A 20,840-nucleotide genomic window follows, 5' to 3' on the forward strand; every position below is an offset into this window, starting at 1 on the left:
AAATGTGCTCACGGCATCTTATGGCTATAATGTTTATTTGAAAGGTTTATGCTAACGCATTTTCAATAATATGTTGGGTAGATATACGGCCTTGGCATTGTTCAGATATTTTCTTACTGTTTTGTGTAGTTTGTTCCTCATGTCCTTAGATTGTTTCATATCGTTTGTTTGTTTTTTCTTAAATAAAAGTATTCCAGCTTTACAGATAATACTGGTGGTTTTCCGAGTTCCCCGTTTGTATTACTGTACATCCTTCGAGTCTGCCATTGTTAAAGAAAACACCGTCTACTAATGTTACCAGTTCCCTTTTCAAAAGTATTCACAATTTGATAGGTTGCAATTCCATTTGTATTCACTCTATTTCCCATTAAAAACTTTTTTATGCATAGATCGGCTTCATAAAGAGGTTAAACTTATTTTAATTAAAATTAGTTTAATATCGTAATAACGCTTAAACAAACTGTCTTCACGTAACAGTAAATTAGGACGTCTTTTTTCTTTACTTCATATGATAGTGATAATAAACTCTTTAAATTATTTTTAAAAGCAGTTAAGTTGCATGTTGTAAAACAATAGTACAATACCAAAAAAATACCAAGACATACCCCATATCAGGTCTTCGAAAACATCAGAAAAGTTAAATATAACAAATCTCCTTCAGAATTCAAAACTTCACTGTTCATCCAAAAATCTAATTTGAAAGCTCTCGCTTTTTGAAAGCCCCAGCAAATATTCAGTTTCAAAAGTCACCTGTGTGTGTAATACCCACGTCTTGAAATTATAACACAAAGCAATATTTAATGCAGATCACGCAGTTATCTGAAATCCTAGAAAAACATGAGCATATCCACACATTATACTTTTTAAAGAATTTATTTTCCTTATCCCATCAATTCTTATTGTTCATATTTACAATTTACAGCTAGAATAAATTTTAAATTTTGCAATCCATTTCAATACACATTAATTTAAATAATTTCTAAACTTCACTGAAAATGTACTACAGTAAACGTCTTATAAGCAATGGTGCCAGATGATACAACAAATTAAACCAGATCAGAAGATTCACCAGAAGGATATAAATGTTCATTTTATTTTCTATACAGCTGATTTTACCCTTGCAACTCCAGAAAGTCACTGTTAAGTTAAATTATGTGTTATATATTAATGTATTTCTGTACAGAAGAAAAAGGAAAATATTCTAGTGGCTAATTATGTTACACTTTTTACTCCAGCTTCAGACGGAATGAATTCTAGATTAACCTAAATACAAGCTCTAAGATTGCCATGACTTGCAAAGTAAAAGCAGATTTTTTCCCAACTTTTTTACGGTCTATAGGAACTTGTTAGTCTATGAACTCTGAATGTGGGATTCTGACCAAACGGGGCTGCAGACTAATACCAATATTAATGCCCAAAGACTGCAAAATCGAGAACTCTAGCAAGAGTTTGTGTCCCAAAGGGCCAAATGCAAAATCTTTTACCTCTAGAAAAACTAAATCCTGGCTACAAAATCCTAAGTGAACTTTGCACAGAGTGTGTTCTTTAAGATGAATGAAAAATAATAATTACTTCTTTGTGTTATACAATGTTTATATGGGCACTTCTTATACACACAAAAAAAACAATTTAGGCCATAAAGGGTTATGCACTTAGCTCCAGATACATTAGAGATGTACAGGTCCTGAAGAGAGTTCATTTAAGTTTAACTAGAGAGGTGCAAATTATCCACCACAAATTGTTATTTCTCTAGAGAGGCAATGTCAAATGTGCAGTTAAAATGGTAAAAAAATAGAACACTAAACACAAAATAAATTTCAACTATAAGTCTGGACCCATGCTTCATACATATTAATTTATATTACGATAACAGAAAAAAGTGACATTTCCAACTCGTCATCAAAAGGCATCCCCTCCGATTTCACATTTCTGTACGAGCCGTAAAAAATTACAGTGAGCAAGCTGTAGAACTGCAGGGTAATAACTTCAATTGTTCTGAAGAATGGCACCACTTCAGTAAAACCTAATAAAATATTTTAAATAGATTTCATATACAAAAATATTTAAAAGTGCAACATTAATGAAAAGACATACTGGAACCTTTAAAAGGAAAAAAAAAACATAGATGTGTTTGGAAAAACAAATAATCGCAGCAGAACATCATGAGATGAAGCAAGTCAGGGGTGTCCAGTCCTGGTCTGAAATATCTAGGTCTCTTTAAAGTAGCAGCACTTGAAAAGCTGGAAGAATCTACTAAATTGGTCTATTTAAGCCAGTAACTAGCTTGTTAAGAGATGAGATTGAATGGGACTGGGACTGGGCAGCCTTGACCTAATACCAACAAGTCCCGTAGTGTGAATGGAATTGTGACAAAACTCATGTTGGGGAAAAAAACAGGAAACAGAAAATGCTCTTTTCTATGATATGCATAAATTCAAAGGTTTAAAATGTAGTGACTAGACCTACTGTTCTTCAAGACATTTCATGACATTTATGGTTTCATCTGTAACCACCTCTATGCTTTTGTTAATACAGATGTAGCAAAGAGGAATGTTTCAAATCCAACATTTGGAGGACACCTACAAACATTTTTTTTTGTTTTAATCCACCTTCTTTTAAAGTAAAAGGAGTTAGAAATGCATTGATCCTTCTGCAGAACTACAAACTATCCACTTTCCCCCTTCATACAGTACATGCACAGGAAATGTTTTGTTTTTTTTAAACTTCACACTTGAGATTCAGACGCAAGGCTGCCATGTCTATTTCTTGGTTTTCAACAGTTCATCAATTTGGGTTTTGTACATATTCTTCACATCTTCCAGGTCAAGTCGGAGTTCTTCAGCTTCTTCTGCTTTCTCCCCATACATCTGCAAGATGGTGTTGTACCTCTGGTCCAGATCCTGGAGGCAGACAGGTGAAATTGGTGAAATGCCTTTTTTGACAGTGTGATGTAAACGTTAACAAGTCTTCTCTCAGCAGAAACTCCTTACCCTGAGCTGCAATCGCAGCTTTGGGATCTCCTTCACTTTTTCTTCCAGCTCGTCATTTTGGTTTGTTAATTTTACTAGTTCCTCTGACATAACAGCCCTGGTTTTTTCCAGGTTTGAAATTTCAAGCTGGAGAAAAAGAAATAAAAACCTTCAACATTATCAACAAACCACTCTTTTATTCATTTCCTATTGACATTACCACATTTTTGTCAATCCACACACTTATTACAATTGACATTAATACCAATTTAAAAATTAAAGGAGTGGTTCCCAGCCCTGGTCTCTGGAGACCACTGTCTCTTATGGATTTTGGTCCAGACAAGATCTTATCGCAAGCTAATGGATTTCAAAATTCTGTTCAGAGGCATCATTTCTGATTTACTTTTGACTCTTGAATGAGAATTGTAAATGGTATTAATATTGTACCCACTTCTGATATTCATAACTCCCCCATTTCAGGCACATTGCCTGAAATGTAAGGTGAGAAAAGAATGCTTTAAGTTCTATATGTTGAATGTGTTGGAAACAATATGTTTAAAGCGGGGTATTTTATAAAACTGGGGACTGACTGCAAAAAACAATTAAACCAAAAGTCTAAACAAGCAAATAGATTAAAGGCCATCAGTTAGCATTACAAAGACCATGAGTCCTGAAACAGAAATGAGGAAGTGAAACTTATTTTTCGGGAGATCATTAGACATACCTGAAGCTGCATGATCTCCCCTTCTCGTAGTTTGAGCTGAGACTGCAGGTTCTCAATAATGCTAGAGCCTGCCCCCATGCGCACAGCTTCATACAAATTGGTTCCACTAGCAGACATGGTCAGTGTGCCAAACGAGTGATCGAAGGAATCATCCTGTGGAAGGGTTGTATTTAAAAACACCTTGAGAAACCAAAGTCCTTTTAATTATCAAACAGCCTTCCACGATTCAGCTAAAAAACAGCAGGAAATGCTTCTAGATCAGCAGAAAAAGATTTGGAAAATGCATACTGAATGGAAAGGTACATCATGTGCCATACCTGTGAGTAGAAGGAGTTCTGCAAGCCAGCCAAGTCAACCCCACTGATTGAGCTGGAGCGGGAGAGCGATGGGGTGCCTGATGCACTCGGGTCTGCTACTGGGTGACTATAGGCTTTTCTTTCCTTTTGAGAACATTTTCAGAACAGAATACCGTCACTTTCAAATTGGTACCAGTACCACAGTCTGCTTCACATTTCTGCACTATTAGCATACTCTCTGAGCATCATGCAGACCAAAGATTCTACACTTGAAGATTTGGATTTTCTCCGGTACTGCCGGGATTTCTGAGGCTCGTATTCAAGAGCTTTTGCTTTACTGTATTACTAGAGTGGAATCTCAGCTCAGCACTGTAATTTATGTACCCTGTATATATTCATGTATAATTTCTGTATTCAACTGCTGAACTGAGTTACTGTTTTTCTTTAGGTTAGTACCACTCCACGTTGTGCATTTTTGCTCCATTAAGAACGTGATGGTCCCATTAGGTTAAGGTGTCAGGTGAGATTAATAATCACATGCCCATTCAGTTCAAGCATGTGTTGACACTAATTATGATGTCATTTATTCTGTGTACAATGTTTTTTTCAATATTTGAGATTTTCTCAAGTTTTACCAATACAAAAAAGATACTGCTGTGTCAAATCAAAACTTTAATAATTGGCTACATGTCCAAAGGATTAGTGAATACATGTTAAATTTCAACTGAACTCTTTCCATGCTCTAATTAGTTTCCTTTTTTGTGAATAGCAAGGACAAGGATGACGGCCTTTACTACTTACAGAATGGAACATTTAATATGAAATATGTTACGGTCTGGCAGACATTAAAGGTTTCTGCATCCTTCTTAATCAAGAAAAACACTCCCACGAAAGAGTTAGCTACAGAAGACAGTCATATCCATGCTAAAATCCACAAATGCAGTTTTCTTTGCAGTTTTAAGCCAAAGAAAACATTCTGTTACAGACAGGGGAGAGAGGGTATAAAGAGAAACCGGGGGATTTAAAATCAGTTCCACAGAGCAGAACAGAGTTCATGTCCATCCATCAGGATGGACTGTTCCCAAGTATAAACAGAAAACAGCTCAAATGAATCTACCTTGATCTACATTTGATTCATTGGCAGTATTCTGATGGTGTAAATAGCAGTATTTTGTGTAAGAACCAAAACTGTATAATAGTTATAGTTAATAGGAAAATAAACACCATCATCACTAAAAATTACCTTTTCTTTCAGTGCTTCTTGCACCAAGAAATACTTTTTCTTTTCTTGTTCGACCTTCATTTTTTCCATTTCCAGCTGATTATTCAGAAGCACCTAAAGTGAGCCAGAGACAAGGATGATATAATTTTGCAGATGTTCCTGCAATGCTCACAGCTGAAGGTATCTGCCAGGAATGTTTCCTACCTTCTCCTTTTTGTACTCCTCAAGAGCTCTTGCATACTCTCCTTTAAGGTTCTGCAGCTCTGCGTGCTCCCTAAGGAAATGAAAGGAACGCAGCCGTGAAAAGCAAAAAAAAGAAAAAGGATAAAAGCGGTTACTAAATACACAATGCGTGGGAGCAATTATTATAACTATAAAAAACTAGCCTTTGAATCAGGTCCAAATAAAACTTGATGGAGCTAATTCTACGATCATCCATTCTACTTAAATGTGTCTGTCTTTTAAAATGAAGCACCAAAGCCTTCTAACTTTAAAAAATGTAACTTGTTAGTGGCACTAGAGTGTTTGTGGGGGAAAAAAAAATGACTCAATGAAATCACATTAGTAGGCAACCGCCAGCTGAAAAGCAATGCAAAGGCAATGAGGGGTTACAACAAACAACTTAGTTTCATTAAAAAAGATGGCAGTGACGCGATACCTGCTGCTGTCATCCTCTAGTTTCTCTCTTTTGGATTTCTCAGAGTCCAGTAGAACCTGCAAGCGGCCCTTCTCCTGACGCAGAAGGCTGTTCTGAGACTCCACAGAGGCCAGCTGGGCTTTGAAACTGAGGAGGTCCTCCGCAGCAGACCGCTCTTTCTCCACGGCAACAGCCAGCTGTGCCTGTGCGTCCACTACGCAAGGAGACAAGACAAGATATGAGACACACCCCATGAGACACACAGGAGAGAAGCTTGGGGTCAGAGCGCAGGGTCATACGGCGCCCCTGAGGCAGTTGGGGTTAAAGGCTTCGCTCAGGGGCCCAACGGAGTACGATTCCTCTGCCAGCCACAGGCGCAGATCCTTAGCCACAGTGCCACCGCTCCGCCCAAAGATGACCAACTGCAACTGCTGCACTTCAGGGTGCGACATTTTGAGTTCACACGATCTAGCACTCGCACTGATGTGTTCTTTGATGTATGTTATTAAACTTGTTGTTGCTGCTGCTGTTCTGTGTTTATGTTTTCGGTGTTTCCTTAATGTCCTTCTATTCTTTGTATTGGGGCATACATGCAAATACGCATTTTATTACACTTGTGCATATGACAATAAACTGAACTGAATCAACACATCACATCAAGGCTAGTTTGATAAGTGGCTTCATTCTATTCACAATGAAGACAGCCTCTGCTTTTAAATGTGGAAGTAATTGATGAGGTAGTGTGGTGAGAGAGGTTTGGCAAGAAGGAGACATTAAGCTCAGAAATAATCTGCTGAATTTTGATTTTAGAATCTTCCTGGACAAGACCGCACCTGCCAACCTTTGATGTTCCTGTATATTGCAATCAAATTGCTTTTGTCCAGGAGCTAAAATTTCACCCTGCAGCTAATTATGAAGAGAATATGTGGTATTTCAGCAAGACAAATTGTGATATTTATGTTTTATAAGACTAGAAGTGCACTAGCTGAAGAAAAAGTGAACCAGGTTTCTACTTCAGCTAAAAATGGAAAACTACTACTAAATGAGACAAGAAGAAAAATTTAAATACACTACAAGCAAACAGAACAAAATTTTGAGAAAAACTGTAAGATGCTTCACTGATATGAAGTAATTACAACAGAATACTGGAAAGTGTAATGATGAAATACTGTCACCATCAAAGTATGAGGGGGTTACAAAATTGGTAATGTTTGTAGGCCACCTCCTATTGCACTACTCGAGGTCTAAACAGAAAGTCTGATGCACATGATTTGAGGTGTTTGTCCAGATGCAGGCAGGTTGAGAGACAGGTACACACAGATGATCAGGAGGATTTGGGGTTTTACTGTGGTTAATTAAGTGGATGATAAAGCATAAGTCTTTATAGAAACACAAAATAAAATGACAAAGACAGCTGACCAGGCACAGAGTGAAACAGAAGGCAGAAAACGAAACAGAAGAACGAATATCATCACCATCCTCTTCCTCTAAGCTTGTGCAAGAACACCTTGTTCATATCAGTCTTGGAACCAGATCCTGGTGAAATAATTTAACCTTGTTAAAGAGAGCCTACTGTCCTATTTGTTTTATGAAATTCTGATTTTCTGTATTGTGGAAACCTGAGACTAAAATCTCTTCAGTTTGGTGATGTAAGGGAGGCAGATGCCCCTTTACTTTTGGGAATAACTATTGTAGGAAGGGAGATTTAGAGCTGAGTCATATTACTGTATTTAGGACGCAGAGTTCTCTTCTCTTTTTTGCCTGTACAGGTGTTGCATGGAGTTTCAGGTTAGTAGGCTAGTATGCCAGGTTTCTGGGTCTGTAGAACATAGGCCTCTGAGTTTTGGAAATAGTGCAAAGTTTTGTATACAGTTGTGTTGTTCATCATCAATCAATATTTGTCTGAGTTTTGACTCCGATTTCTTTTTTCAGAGGTGTGCCAGAGAAAAAACTCACATGCCTTAAATTGCTACCTGCCTTTTGGATACATTTACATTTTATTTAACCTCTCTGCCACCTATTTTGTAAGAATACCTTTTTGTAAGATTTTTGTAAGAATCTGAACACACATATCTATTTTGAAAACGGCATGCAAGCTTAACCAGTGTGGAACAACTACTGAGATGCACGACTCCGTGTAGTTGCTCTGCTCACCTAGTCTATCGGAGATGTTTTTCTCCAGTTTCTCCCAGGAGGAGGTCTGTGCCCCCAGTGTTGCCTGCAGGTTTTCAATCTGCCGCAGCAGTGGTCTGGTTGCTGAGGTCACACTTTGGCTGAGCTCCTGGTTCCGAGTTTCTGCTGCTTGAAGTCTCTACAGCGGACAAAAGAGAGGACTGCGATTGTGAAATGCTGTCAATTTTAATGTTCCTGAACTCAGAAAAATCCGGTTTATTATGGAGGCAATTCCTAAAGCATTTCATAAGTAACCAGTACATCATTAAGGAAAAACAGAACATGACTTGTTCATATTGTAAAAAAAAACCAATGCCCAAGTGAGAACTCAAATTACCATGCATGTACACTAAATTTAAAATGTTTATATTTTATTTATTACGCTCTGCTGCCTGACCTGCTGCAATTCGCTGATCTCTTCACGAAGGTAGTCCTCCTTTCTAGCCTGCTGCTGCTCAGCTCTCTGTAATGCCAGCCTCAGGTCTGCAACCTGTTGAGGAAGATGGGAAAGGAGTAATGATCTGTAGTCTGTAAATACTTTACAAGCTAATGTTAACGTGAAGACAAGACGCGAGTCACCTGAAGGGCTAAGGCCTCCTGCTGAGTCCTGGACTCTTCCTGTGCCTTCTCCAGAGCAAGAGAGAGCTGCTCTTTGGCCTGTATCTCCCGGCTCAGCGCAGCCTCCTGTGCCTCACTGTCCCTTGTAGCGTTTGCTCTGTGCAATTCTGCAAGTTCCCTGAAAGCAAAGCACGCATTAAAATGCTGACCTGTAAATGAAGAGCAATTTGCAACCATGAAAATTAAAAAAAGGTTTCTTTTCGGTCTATAGTTCTTAAACAAATCATCTTGTAAAAGGCTTTCATGTAAAAGGGTTACATCAAGCTATGGCCTGTATTAGCACAGTTCATCTTTTAGGTTTACTTTTCATTTGTTACCTTCTTTCTTGCAGTGATAAGAGTATCGGATAATTATTTGCACAAAATTGTCAATTGTTTGCTTCCAAGATTAACCATAACCTTTTAAAAAATGTGTAATTGCCAATTATTTTTCATTATATATCCATATTATTCAGAATTTGGATTTAATTGAGCCCATCAGCCAATAGTTAATTCTTGTGCAGAAAATAGGACAGGTGCACATTCCCCTCTGACATGCCCACCTGTTAGAATCATTCATCCTTTAACAGGCTGCAGGCTCCACAGTGGCTGACAGGAGAGTCAGCGCAGACTGAAGGAGCAGCAAGTCTCTTCCTGTTATCACTGTAAACCGACATGCACCCAACAAGTCGCAGGATGATCATGGCCAAATAACTCCCTCTGTGTCCTTGTAGCACTTTTCTAAATTTTGCTCCAGTGCCAGGGAAGTCCCAGCACCAGACAGCTAGTGACAAGTGTCACACCAGTGATATGTAAACCACAGCCCTATAACAGACAACACGCCAACCTCGGACCACACTCTTGTATTTACCGAGGACCATTAGTAATGTTTAATTAAAAAAAGGTGATAGCATTCCACTGAAAAAAACAGTTTGAAACACTTTATGCTTCACTACAATAAAACAAAGAATGAGTAACAGTGAAAATCTTGCACAGTGACAAAGCAAGATGAGCTTCACTCCTGAATGTTGCTAAAACATGCTTTCAGGGTGTCTTTGGGGGAGTTTCAAGCAGGATTAGCATCATTAGAAATGCACAAAATCTAATCAATTTGAAACATCTGTTGTTTTTAATGTCATATTAAAATCTGTAGTGATCTGTCCGCAAAACTCTAAAAACAAGCATCTTCAAAGTTAAAAGGCTCAGATTTACACATCTGGATCTTTGTGATTTCATATCTGAACAACTGTGATATAATACAAGGTTCTGATAATGAAGAATCATCTGCGTAAGCAGACTGGTGGATTCTAGGATTGCGGCTGCTAGACGTGTATCTTTACTTGTAGGAGCTGTCAAGGGCTGCCTGGAGGCTGCGGCTCCTCTCCTGAAACTCTTCGATGTCCGTCTGGAGCCGGCTCAGCTCCCTCTCCTGCTTCTCCACCATGCTGTTCAGCTTCTTGATGTTTTCACGATGCTGCTTCTCAACCTCCTCTTTGCCATCCAGGACCTGCAGCAAGACAGTGGAGATCTGGGATTATTCCTCCACCAGGATTTTACCCCTCGACACGTTAAGACTAAAACAAGCTTAGTTGTGCAGTCTTTACTTCCCAACTCCTACAACAGGAATTTCACGCCGATAATCTCTTGAATCTCAGGATGCACAACGGCAAATGTTTAAAAGGCAGCATTTCTAAAGATTAAAAAAAAAACATCCATTGTTTAATAGAAAGCCACTTATTCACACTACAGTACACCAGAGGGCACAAGTCAGAACCACATCCTGTGTCAGACACCAATCCATTGCAGGGCACACACACAAGAATCATTAAGAAATGCCAATTGAACTAGCCAGTAGTGCTTTGAGAAGTGGGAGGAAATGTGGAAATGTGGCATGTGGAGCATGTGGCAAGGTATACAGGCCCTCACAGACTACAAAAGGAAGAACATCTGTGCATCTGCCAATGATACCGAGGTGAGGAGATCTCTGCTAAAAGTGAACACACACAAGGATGCAGGACCTGATGCCATACCCAGTCGCGTCTTCAGAGCCTGCGCCAATCAACTGGCAGGTGTTTATGCAGACATTTTCAACATGTCCCTAGCCCAAGCTGTAGTCCACACCTGCTTTAAGACAACCACCATCATCCCAACACCAAAGAAAACCACAGTGACATGTCTTAATGACTACCGACCGATGGCACTAACCCCTGTTATCATGAAGTGCTTCGAGAGGCTGGTCATGGGGCACATTAATTACACCATTCCAGACACACTGATCCCGTGCCAATTTTCCTACCGGCCCAACAGATCCACCAATGATGCAATCTCCATCACCATACACACAGCCCTATCCCATCTGGATGAAAAGAACACATACGCAAGACTACTATTCATCGACTCAGTGCACTGGGTCTGGACACCACCCTCTGCAACTGGATTCTGGACTTCCTGACAGGCAGACCCCAGGCTGTCAGACTTGGAAACCACACATCCGGCACACTAACTCTGAACACTGGGGTCCCCCAGGGTTGTGTGCTTAGTCCATTGCTTCATTTGCTATACAACCACGATTGTAAGGCCAAACATAAAACCAACTCCATCATCAAGTTTGCCGATGACACCACAGTTGTAGGTCTGATCACAGACAATGATGAGAGGGCCTACAGGGAGGAGGTCAATCTCCTTACAACGTAGTGTGAGGACAACAACCTTACCCTCAACCTCAGCAAAACCAAGGAGCTGATCGTTGATTTCAGAAAACTGCAAAGCGGTCATGCCCCTACCCACATCAACAGGACAGAAGTGCAAAAGGTCAGTAACATCAAATTCCATGGCGTCTATATCACCGAGGACCTCAAATGGACTCTCAACACCACTTGTCTGATTAAGAAAGCACAACAGTGCCTGTTCTTCCTAAGATGGTTGAAGAAGGGCAAGATATCTCCCCAGATCCTCACTAACTTTTACAGATGCACTACAGAAAGCATACTGACATGTTGCATCACAGTGTGGTATTGCACCTGCAGTATTCCTGACCGCAAAGCCATACAGTGGGTGGTGAAAACTGCCCAGTCCATCACTGGGGATGCTCTCCCATCCATCCAGGACATTTATGACAGGTGGTGCTCGAGGAAAGCTCTAAGCATCATCCAAGACCCCACACACCCCAGCTACACACTGTTTGACCCTCTACCAAGAAGCTCACCCCCCATAATTTTGTATCTTTTATTTCATTATGTTGATGTATAGTTTTGCACATTACCTGTTACCTGTTGTTGTTTTGCACAATGCCTGTTGTCTCCATCTTTCTTTTCTTAATACAATTGTATTGTTATTTTTTGTACTACTTACTGTCTGAGAGCTAGCTAAATAGCATTTCGTTATACCATATACCTGTGTATGAGTATAATGATAATAAATTTGAACTTGAAATCACTCCAAAAAAGCCCATGAAAGAAACTCTACACCAAATAAACCTGGGAATGTTGTTTAGTAATAGATGTACATTTAAATTTTGCAGACAATACCAACTACAATTTTAAGAAGGCTAGTCAGCGTATATTTTTGATCAGCAAGCTGAAAGAGTTTGAGGTGAGTCTTTTGCTATCCCGATGTGAAATGATAACCTTAGTATTAGGGGAAACTGGCCAGAATTGTTAATACTGCTAGTAAAATAATTGGTCGACCACAGAAACTGCTTAAAGGACTGTATTATATTGCAGTTCAAAGGAAAGCTCTGCTTACTGTCGATGATACCTCCCACCCTCTTCATTTCCATTTCATTTGCTGCCTTCATGGGTGATATTTGAGAATGCCTATGGCCAAGAAAAATGTATAAAAGAAGTCTTTTGTTCCCTGTGTAATTGGTATTTAAATGCTGCTTAGTGATTGTTTCATGAATGAAGCTATCAGATTAGTGTAATGATAGGAAGTGTAATCATTACACTACCATTATACTGTTTGTTCGTAGTGTGTTTATTTTATGTTGAGTATTACTTGTTTTTTGTAGTTTTTTGTGGTGATGCCAAAGACAAATTTATAAGCTTTCAGATGGACACTAAAGAAGCAGACAAGTTACTTCGCCTGACAAAAATCAAATATTCTATATTTCATCCATCTAAATCAGGGGTGGGGAACCTTTTTTACATCATTTGCGGGCCATACAATATTATCAATTTAAAAATTAGCCTGCTATATTTGGTCAAACATTTAATTAAATCACCCCTAATGTGATGGCTGGAACTGCCTCCCTTTGGTGACAGGTTTTCCCTTCACCTCCATGAACTGCTTGACTTCATCCCCCAGTTCGTAAAACACAGTGTACACTCCCAGCCTGCCTGGCACTGACTGCCCTCTGAGTCACCACAATACAGGCAGACAGGCCGCGGGCAGCCGGCGAGAAGCATGCGTGTCTGTCCCGTCATGTACTCGTATGTGTCCTGTCTATCCCGTAATGGACGTTCTTTGCTTGTCCCTCAAAATTAACGTTATTATTATGATTCACTTAATATAAATTTATGTTGCTATGAAAAAAGCTCCTAGATTTATTGAATTTCAAGTCCCGCCTGCGTAGGGCTGGGCGATATGGCCAAAAACATTATCACGATAAAAAATGCATATCAGTTGATATCGATAATTATCACGATAAATGTCAAATAATTCTTTCTTTCAAGTTTAAAGGCAGATTTTTTTCTCCTGAGTGAAAGTTGAAGAAACCAGACAGTTAATTATGTAGTGCGCATGCGCGTACCACGCGTAAAGCATGAACATTCATCGAACTTTTGTTAAAATTATATAGAGGAAAATTATATCGCGATAATTATCGTTATCGAATTATCGCCAGGCTTTACGCCTGCGGTTGCCTTGGCAGGGCCAGACCAAATGATTTCGCGGGCCGGACGTTCCCCACCCCTGAAATTAATAATAGAAAATTAGAAATGTACATGATGCAGACAATTCTACTGGAATCCTAAAGCTGCAAAGAGCTGTATTCACTTTGTGAAATGTTTTTGTTCACCCCATGGTTGTAAAAACAAAAACACTATGTTGGCCGCCACCCTACCAACCTCCTGTAGATGCCTCAGCTCCTCTTCGAGCTCCTTTATCCTTCTGTTCTGCTTTATTGTCAGGTTTTCATTCTCCTTCTCCTTTGTTCTCAGCTTCTTTATGATGTTGGAGCTGTGAAGCTGCTGCTTGGAAAGCTTTTCGCCTGAAAGCAGGGACAGTTTGGTTGTCTCTCTCTATATGGTTCACAATACATCAACACAAAGCACATAACTTCAAATACCTGCTACTGCAAACAAGCCCTGCACACAAAATGAAAATTTTGGCTCTCATGTGATGGATGTACTTATACAATCTAGCTTCTAATACATTGAAGGTCACCTTTAAAAACTAGTTAACACGCATAATGAAAAGTTATGAAATATCACTGTATATTCTTCTGGAATGTAGACACACAACAACAGCAGCATTTCTAATGTGAATGGCCCATCACTATTCATTGTATTTTACTTTCCATATGCAGACAATTTGGAATCACAAGAATTAAACAATTCTTATTCAATAAGCTAGAGGTTACAGTGAAACAAAGGAGCTTTGATGTCATCCCTGGATGAAACTTTGCCCCTTTCTCCATCCTACAAACACACTATTGAGACGTCTCTCACTTCACCTGCCAGTGCAATGGGTCAATACCCATGAGTTCTGGAATTAAAATTCCACCATAATTTCTGGTGTTCATGCACAAAATAAGGTCTGCCTCTAGAGAACCTCACCTTCTTCTAGCAGGCCCTTGATTTGTTCATCTTTTTCTCTCATTATCTCGGCAGTCTCATTTGAGTTCAGTCTCATTGACAGTTCCTCTTTCAGTGCTTTAAGGTCCTGTTTATGAAATCGCAAGACAAGCCGGACAGATTCTTGAGAATGACATCTGCAATTCCCTTGGCGCTCGCAAACTGAATTATATTAACACCAAATGGTGTACTTTCAGAATCCTATGCATCACAAATGAATGTGGAACATAAAGACATTGTTTTTAAACTTTACATTTGTAAAATGCATAGAACTGTCAAATGTTAATAACTAGCCATTCCTCAGCTATTGACACTTAAAACTCAAAACAGCGGGAATTCATTTTCACAATCTGAGCTTGATAAATCATTTATTTAGGTGGGTAGCTGTGTCAGCATGCGTAGGCTGCAAAGGAACAAGTAATAGGTTTATTCCATGCTGAAAAGAGAAGAAAGGAAACAACGTTTCAGCTGTGAGGATGTAAGTGCTTCTTCTCTGGTGTAAGCAGCCAAAATGTTGTTTCCTTTCTTCTCTTTTCAGCATGGAATAAACCTATTACAAATCATTAATTTATGCATTTATCATATTTATGCCGATATAGCTTGAGTATATCAGTGCAGAATATTTACTGTTATTTAAGAACACAATTTTACGCCAGATTACACGATGCTGTATAACCTGTGCAAAAGCAACACCATGCACTTATAAATTACAATGGTCTCGTTTACAGCAACCACAGTATGGCAGAAAGTGGGGTTTTATAACAGGTGTCCATTCATGCCTCTACCTTTTTCATGGCATCTCGTTCCTTACAGGCTAACTGCGCTTTCTTTTCTGCATCTGCAATCCGCTGAGTGAACTCTTCCTTCAGAGCCTGCACACCCGAGCTCTCTTCCTTCAGACTGATCATTTCACTGTGAACACAGACAGCAAGGCTCTGCTGTTGGAACATGTCTGATGGGACAAGAAGCTCTCTAAATGCTGGCATTAAATACAATGGTAAAATCATATTGTTATTGCTAGCATATTTTTTGACCACCTTCAGTAGTAAATGGAAAGAGGGAAACTGACAAGACCTTTGTCCAGAAATGTTCAGTTTCTTGTAAAGCACAAACAAACCTAGAAATTCCCTGCTTAGCTGAATTCTATTGTGATTCAAAGAAATTACTCAAAAGCTGAAACATTTTGTAGTTAACATTACCAAATTTATATTTTCTTCCCTAATGCATCGTCAACATCAGGCATTACAGAATATTTTTTCCCCTAGTTGATTAATGTTTTTTACTTTATACTCTCCAAACTGTTTTCATCATCAAGCCTGGCATTATTATTACAGCCCTTCTATCAGCACAGGGGAAATCAGACCATGGACTTGTCTCTGCAATTATTTGTGCCTACAAGACAGTCACCACTGATCGGAGGAGTAACACAGCTCTTGGTAACATCACTGCACAAGCATTGCCCCCTAGCAAGTGACAGGGAGCACTGCTGCTCATAGTCTAAGAATATTCTAGTACCCGGCAAGCCCAAATACTAGCAGCACCCAGCAAATTGCAATTGCAATTGTGCAGAAAAAACCTGCACAATTGCCTGAACCTGAAACCTGCACAAAGTGAGCCGTGTTTGAACTTCAGGGCAAAATCTGCGCTGCAGAAGTCCAAAGACAGAAAATCAAAAGAAAATCAACACTTACTCTTTAAGATTGTCATGCTCCTCTTCCAATCTTGCTTTGTCTTTACTGACAGCTAACAGCTGGATTTCTCTCTTTTCAAGTCTGTTTGTCAGCTCATCAATAGTCTGAAAAGAGATTTCTACTTCTTAAATGTACCAATACATAGTTATGTATTATTGTCACATAAAACATAAAAGTTATAATAAACTGGAGAGATGTTTATAACCAACTGAAAATGATGTTGGGACCAAGGCAGTTAGGTCTCTGATTAACGCTCATTTTGTTACCAAAAACACAATTCCATTTCATAATCTAAAAAAGGAAATGTCCACAAAATATAAATTATGAATTATAAAAAATATATAAACCTTAGATTTTATAATCAATTATTACCATTTAATAAAACTTACAGGACCTGGCCTTTGGCCACCAGTATCTTACAGCTACAAGAAAGAGGAAGCTATCTAAATTTGGACTCTCTTTTCTCCTGCCTCAAGAAAGAAGGTCATTTTTTTTTATCATGGATGATGAGAGAAACAAAATATAACTCAGATGTTCAACAATTATTTTCAATTCAAAACTCAAACATCCATTTTTCAAAATTTAGGGAGACGCTATTTTTTAAGGAACTGAGATATCAGCATGAACAGAGGAATTACACAAAAAGTTAAGCCTGACGTGGTTGCATATTTAAGGGTCAAAGAAGATAAAATGATCACCTTCTGCAGCTCGAGCAACTGGTAATTGGAAACCACACTTTTTTCCTCGCTGGCCAGCTGGAATGGGACCGCTTCTTTGACGTGCATCGCTGAGGACGAGCCATCACTAGCACTTTCAGGGTGCACCAGTTCTTCAGCCGGCTCACAATTCACCGGAGTCGCGCTTCGGCCACTCTCCTCCATTTCACTGTCTTCCAGCGACTTGTCCTTCGGTGTTTCCATCAGTTCTTCCTCGCTCCTCTGCTCGTCCTGGTCCACCGGGGCCACGTGTGGAGCAGCCGGCCCAGTGGCAATGGAGGCCAGAGTGCAGGCCCGACCCGACAGCTCGTCGTCCGAGTTCAGCTCGCTGACGCTCCGGCTGTCGAGCGACTGCACACTGAACGAGTCGATCCTCTCGAAGGCGTCGGAAGAGCCGCAGCTCTCCGTGAGCTTCTGGTAGTCGTCGAGCCGCGGGAAGTCGGCGCAGGCCGAAGCAGACAGGAGCTGGAAGGAGGTCTGCATCAGGTGCAGGCCGGCTTTGGACTCGGCGTTCTCTTGCCTGGAGCTGGCGGAGCTTTCGCTAAGCACGCTCTCGTGGTCCAGGACTTCAATGTCGCTGGTGGTCGACGTGCCCGAAGAGAAAGTGCTCACGGGGGGGGAAGGTGTATTGCTTTGTCGGTCTTCAGATTTGGGGTCTTTCGACTCCAACAGCATCTCCTTTGAGGGAGGCAAGTGAGGTTTGGAAGGGCTTTCTGGTGGTGTCCCCTCACAGCCGCCATTGACGACACCGTCCTCAACTGGGACACCCGAAGGGGAGGGAGACTTCTCTGCCTTTGTCACTTCCGAAACAGCAGCTGTTCCATCTAAGAGCTCCACTTGATTTCTTCCGTCAGTTTCACACACAGCAGTTTCTGGAGTAGACTTTTGTGGAAGAGAGCTTTCAGGATCTGGCTTGTGACCACTAGTATCAGCAGCCACAGCAGGCTTTGCTAGTTCGACGCTCACAGGTTTGGATGCTACGGGCTTTTTTGTTTCCAGTTTCCCCGGTTTAACAGGACCGGGTTTGAGAGGATCTAAATTCTCCTTCGACGCAACAGTCCTGGGCTTCTCTTCTTCGGGCCTCGGCGATTTGGCAGGAGGCACGGACACGACCTGGCTGTTCTTCACATTCTGCGGCTCTGCTGGTTGCAAAAAGGCACTGAAGAAGTTCTCAGATTCGTCCACTACAGTGCGCGTGACAGGAGTGGTGATGGCCTCTGTGGACGCAGGAGCAGCTGGAGAGCACTTTTCTAACGGGGAATTCCACTGCGAGGTACTCCAGCCCTCACTGGAGAAAGATGTCTTTCCAGGCAAATCTGGAAAAAGGGTGCAAGCGACAAAACAGTCTGATGAAACGCCAAAAGATAATGACCTTCCTCTGTTTTGCTTGGCTAATTTATTTGCCACTGAAACTATGCTGATTTTACAGATAAACGGTGAAAAATGTAGAAGGGATGTTGTATTTACATTGTTAAATATACTGATGATATAATTGCAATATAATGTCATTTCGGTCACCACATTAATAAAAATGATATCTCTAATCCGTTGCAAAAAGTAAAAATGTTCATCTTTGACCATAAAGGAATACCACACACAGAAAGGTTAAACGAATCACGTTAATCAGGAAAAGAGGGAGCAATATTTGATACAGGCATTTGAAACGCAAAAGTTTTTTATTGACAAAGCCAATCAGAAGAATGTGTCAAAGGACCTGTGGAAATTAAGAGAATGTGCAGGTAGCACTGAAAACATCTCTTTATGCAGAGGTTTATTGGGAGACTAAAACAAATACATTACAGCAAGCAGACTACCATGGATCCTGATAGAGAGGTTTGGTTAAGAACCTCTGATCAATAAGACCCTACCAGCCAAGCAAGATGGGCCGACTGGTTTCATCTAATTTGTAACTTAACATTTGTCTTAAGGAAGCATCCATTTCTCATAGTTCATTGAATCAGAGCAATTAGTCCTAACTCTTAAACATTATACTGCATAAAGAGATGCAAAAAGAAACCCAGGAGGACAACAACACAAGTAATACAAAAGAAACTAGCACAAGAAGTTTTTAGAAAACTCAACATAATGCCTTGGGACCCCAAATAACCCCAGATAGTTTAAATGGACGCTTGGGTGTCACAGCGTTCACTAAAAATAAATTGTCCTAGCTTTTACTCACGAAAATGTTTTAACGTCACTTTTAACGTTCTAAAGTATTTACTGGCCTAAAGAACATTTGTTTTCAGAAATACTGCTTCCGATATTCTCAGTAAGAGACGGTTGTCAATTCTCAACCACGAAACAGAGTCTTATCTAATGACAATGACCCAGGTCATTGACATCACCCAATACTAAAACTGTTCCGCTGTTAGCAAAGGTCCTAGGCTTCAGCACACACATTACATTGGGCAGTAGGGATCCGCGACAATCAGGGATCGCGAAAACCACTTCTCACAGTGTCAACACCGAAATTAAAAATCTATACATCGCTTGTGTAATTTACATAATCGCTTAGCACGAATTATGCATTAGGAATAATCTTCTCGAACGGGAATCGATTAACATTTCTCTCACCTTACATCAGATGCTGCTGCAAACGAATAAACAACCACTACAAATACAAATAAAAAAGATAACATAATTACCATCGTAGGACGGCAGCACAGTGTCCCCCCACTGGTCTTCCTCCTTGATGTCCAAAACCCGATCGATTGATTTCTGAGCTGTTGTCAGAGCCTGTTTGGCAAAACTGGACAGCTGCGAGGCATTGAACCAGCTCATATTTATCTACATTTATAAACCGGTAAGATGCTCCCTCTCCCGACCCTACAGATTTGAAGCCCTACGTATCACAACAACTTACTTTCTTGCCTTCTACAACAGCTAGGCCGTTCCACTAACTCCAAAGGCTATACATGAAAATAGTCATTGTGTTTGAATCTTTGGATTTTCGAAATGCAATGTCCCAGATCAAATTCAGTAGAACCGTGGTGAGACCCCAAGATAAATATTCAATATTTTCGAAAGGTATGCGTTGATTAGTGCATGACCGAATTGTTTTGACAATTTCAGCTCCTACTTCCTTTCCACGTAGCACCTAACAAACCCTGTGGTGACGTCAGCTTCCGGCCGGTCAAAGACGTAATTTCCTTTCCTACCCCAACTTCTGAAGACGTATGCCCTATTTTCTGTATATGTAAGAACTGAGTTAATGAAACCGTTATAACAAATCTTAAAATTGCACAGATGCTTAGAGAAGAATATAACTTACAATTACGTAAGCTGTAATTGTAAGTTAAATACGTACATATATATATATACAAAATCACAAATTGTAATTAACAAAATCGCTTTCGTAACAAGACGGTCTAGGTGGAGCTGTTGTATGTGCAGTTTTAGCTGAGAATCTTTGAGATCTGATACGGAGCTAACAGGGCTTTGGTGGGATTTGAGCTTCACACGTTTTCTAGAGCAGTGTTTCTTAGCGTTTTTTTGTACCACGAACTAGCTCCCTTATGTCCTCATTTGAGGACCGTTTAGGCTAAACACAAAACACTGGAAGAAAAAAATATTGAACGTTATCTTACTGGCGTAATGTAACAACAGGAACCAGTCAGCGATGCTTCAGAGACACGGGATGGTGAAAATGGGATATTCCAATGCCCCCAAACTCATGCATACAAAATGTGCATTTCTCAATCCCCTAGTACATACAGGAGCTTTTCCAAGTACTAAACATTTTTGCTGCCTCTTTTGTCATCCTTCACCTCAGACGGGGCATCTCTCCAGCAGTTCAGGTCGAAGACAGATGAAGGAGCTCGAGAGTTAAGCTTTGGTATAACCACATGCATTTCTTTTATCCTTCACTTAATAAAAGTGAGTTTTTCCAAGAATATTGAAATTTAAAATCATACCAGCCCATTTACTGGCATGATGTTTGTTGCTTTAACCATCACATATACAGTAGGTAAGAGCAATTCAACAGCACAAATTTTAGAAATACACTAAAAAACTCTTCAAAG

At 40.1% G+C, this 20,840-nt stretch overlaps 1 protein-coding gene across 2 annotated transcripts; it reads right to left on the reverse strand.

Moving 5' to 3' along the window:
• Positions 1-854: 854 nt before the first annotated feature.
• tmf1 (TATA element modulatory factor 1) lies at positions 855-19,937 on the reverse strand. 2 transcript variants are annotated; one of them, XR_015939634.1, is made up of 18 exons: positions 19,464-19,937; positions 16,801-18,134; positions 16,103-16,206; positions 15,197-15,323; positions 14,394-14,499; positions 13,683-13,825; positions 9,957-10,123; positions 8,600-8,756; positions 8,418-8,510; positions 8,003-8,159; positions 5,870-6,062; positions 5,416-5,485; positions 5,233-5,325; positions 4,011-4,133; positions 3,694-3,846; positions 2,991-3,116; positions 1,588-2,900; positions 855-1,495 (listed from the first exon to the last, which is right to left on the reverse strand). XR_015939634.1 is itself a non-coding variant. In XM_088636287.1 (17 exons), exons 1-17 carry the CDS (start codon positions 19,597-19,599, stop codon positions 2,760-2,762), a joined length of 3,423 nt encoding a protein of 1,140 aa, XP_088492413.1. In that variant the 5' UTR covers positions 19,600-19,937; the 3' UTR covers positions 855-2,759. The 2 variants fall into 2 exon arrangements, 1 of the variants encoding a protein (XP_088492413.1); XM_088636287.1 differs by having other exon boundaries at positions 855-2,900.
• Positions 19,938-20,840: the final 903 nt, after the last annotated feature.

The sequence above is a fragment of the Lepisosteus platostomus genome, chromosome 6, assembly GCF_059453375.1.
Source record: "Lepisosteus platostomus isolate fLepPlt1 chromosome 6, fLepPlt1.hap1, whole genome shotgun sequence".
Lineage (NCBI taxonomy): Eukaryota > Metazoa > Chordata > Actinopteri > Semionotiformes > Lepisosteidae > Lepisosteus > Lepisosteus platostomus.

Excerpts from the sequence above, each read along its gene's own strand:
- tmf1 (XM_088636287.1), bottom strand. The coding sequence starts at position 19,599 with ATGAGCTGGTTCAATGCCTCGCAGCTGTCCAGTTTTGCCAAACAGGCT. Across the intron at positions 15,324-16,102 it reads GAGCATGACAATCTTAAAGA|TGAAATGATCAGTCTGAAGG; the intron begins GTAAGTGTTGAT and ends CTGTGTTCACAG. Across the intron at positions 3,847-4,010 it reads AGAACTCCTTCTACTCACAG|GATGATTCCTTCGATCACTC; the intron begins GTATGGCACATG and ends ACCCTTCCACAG.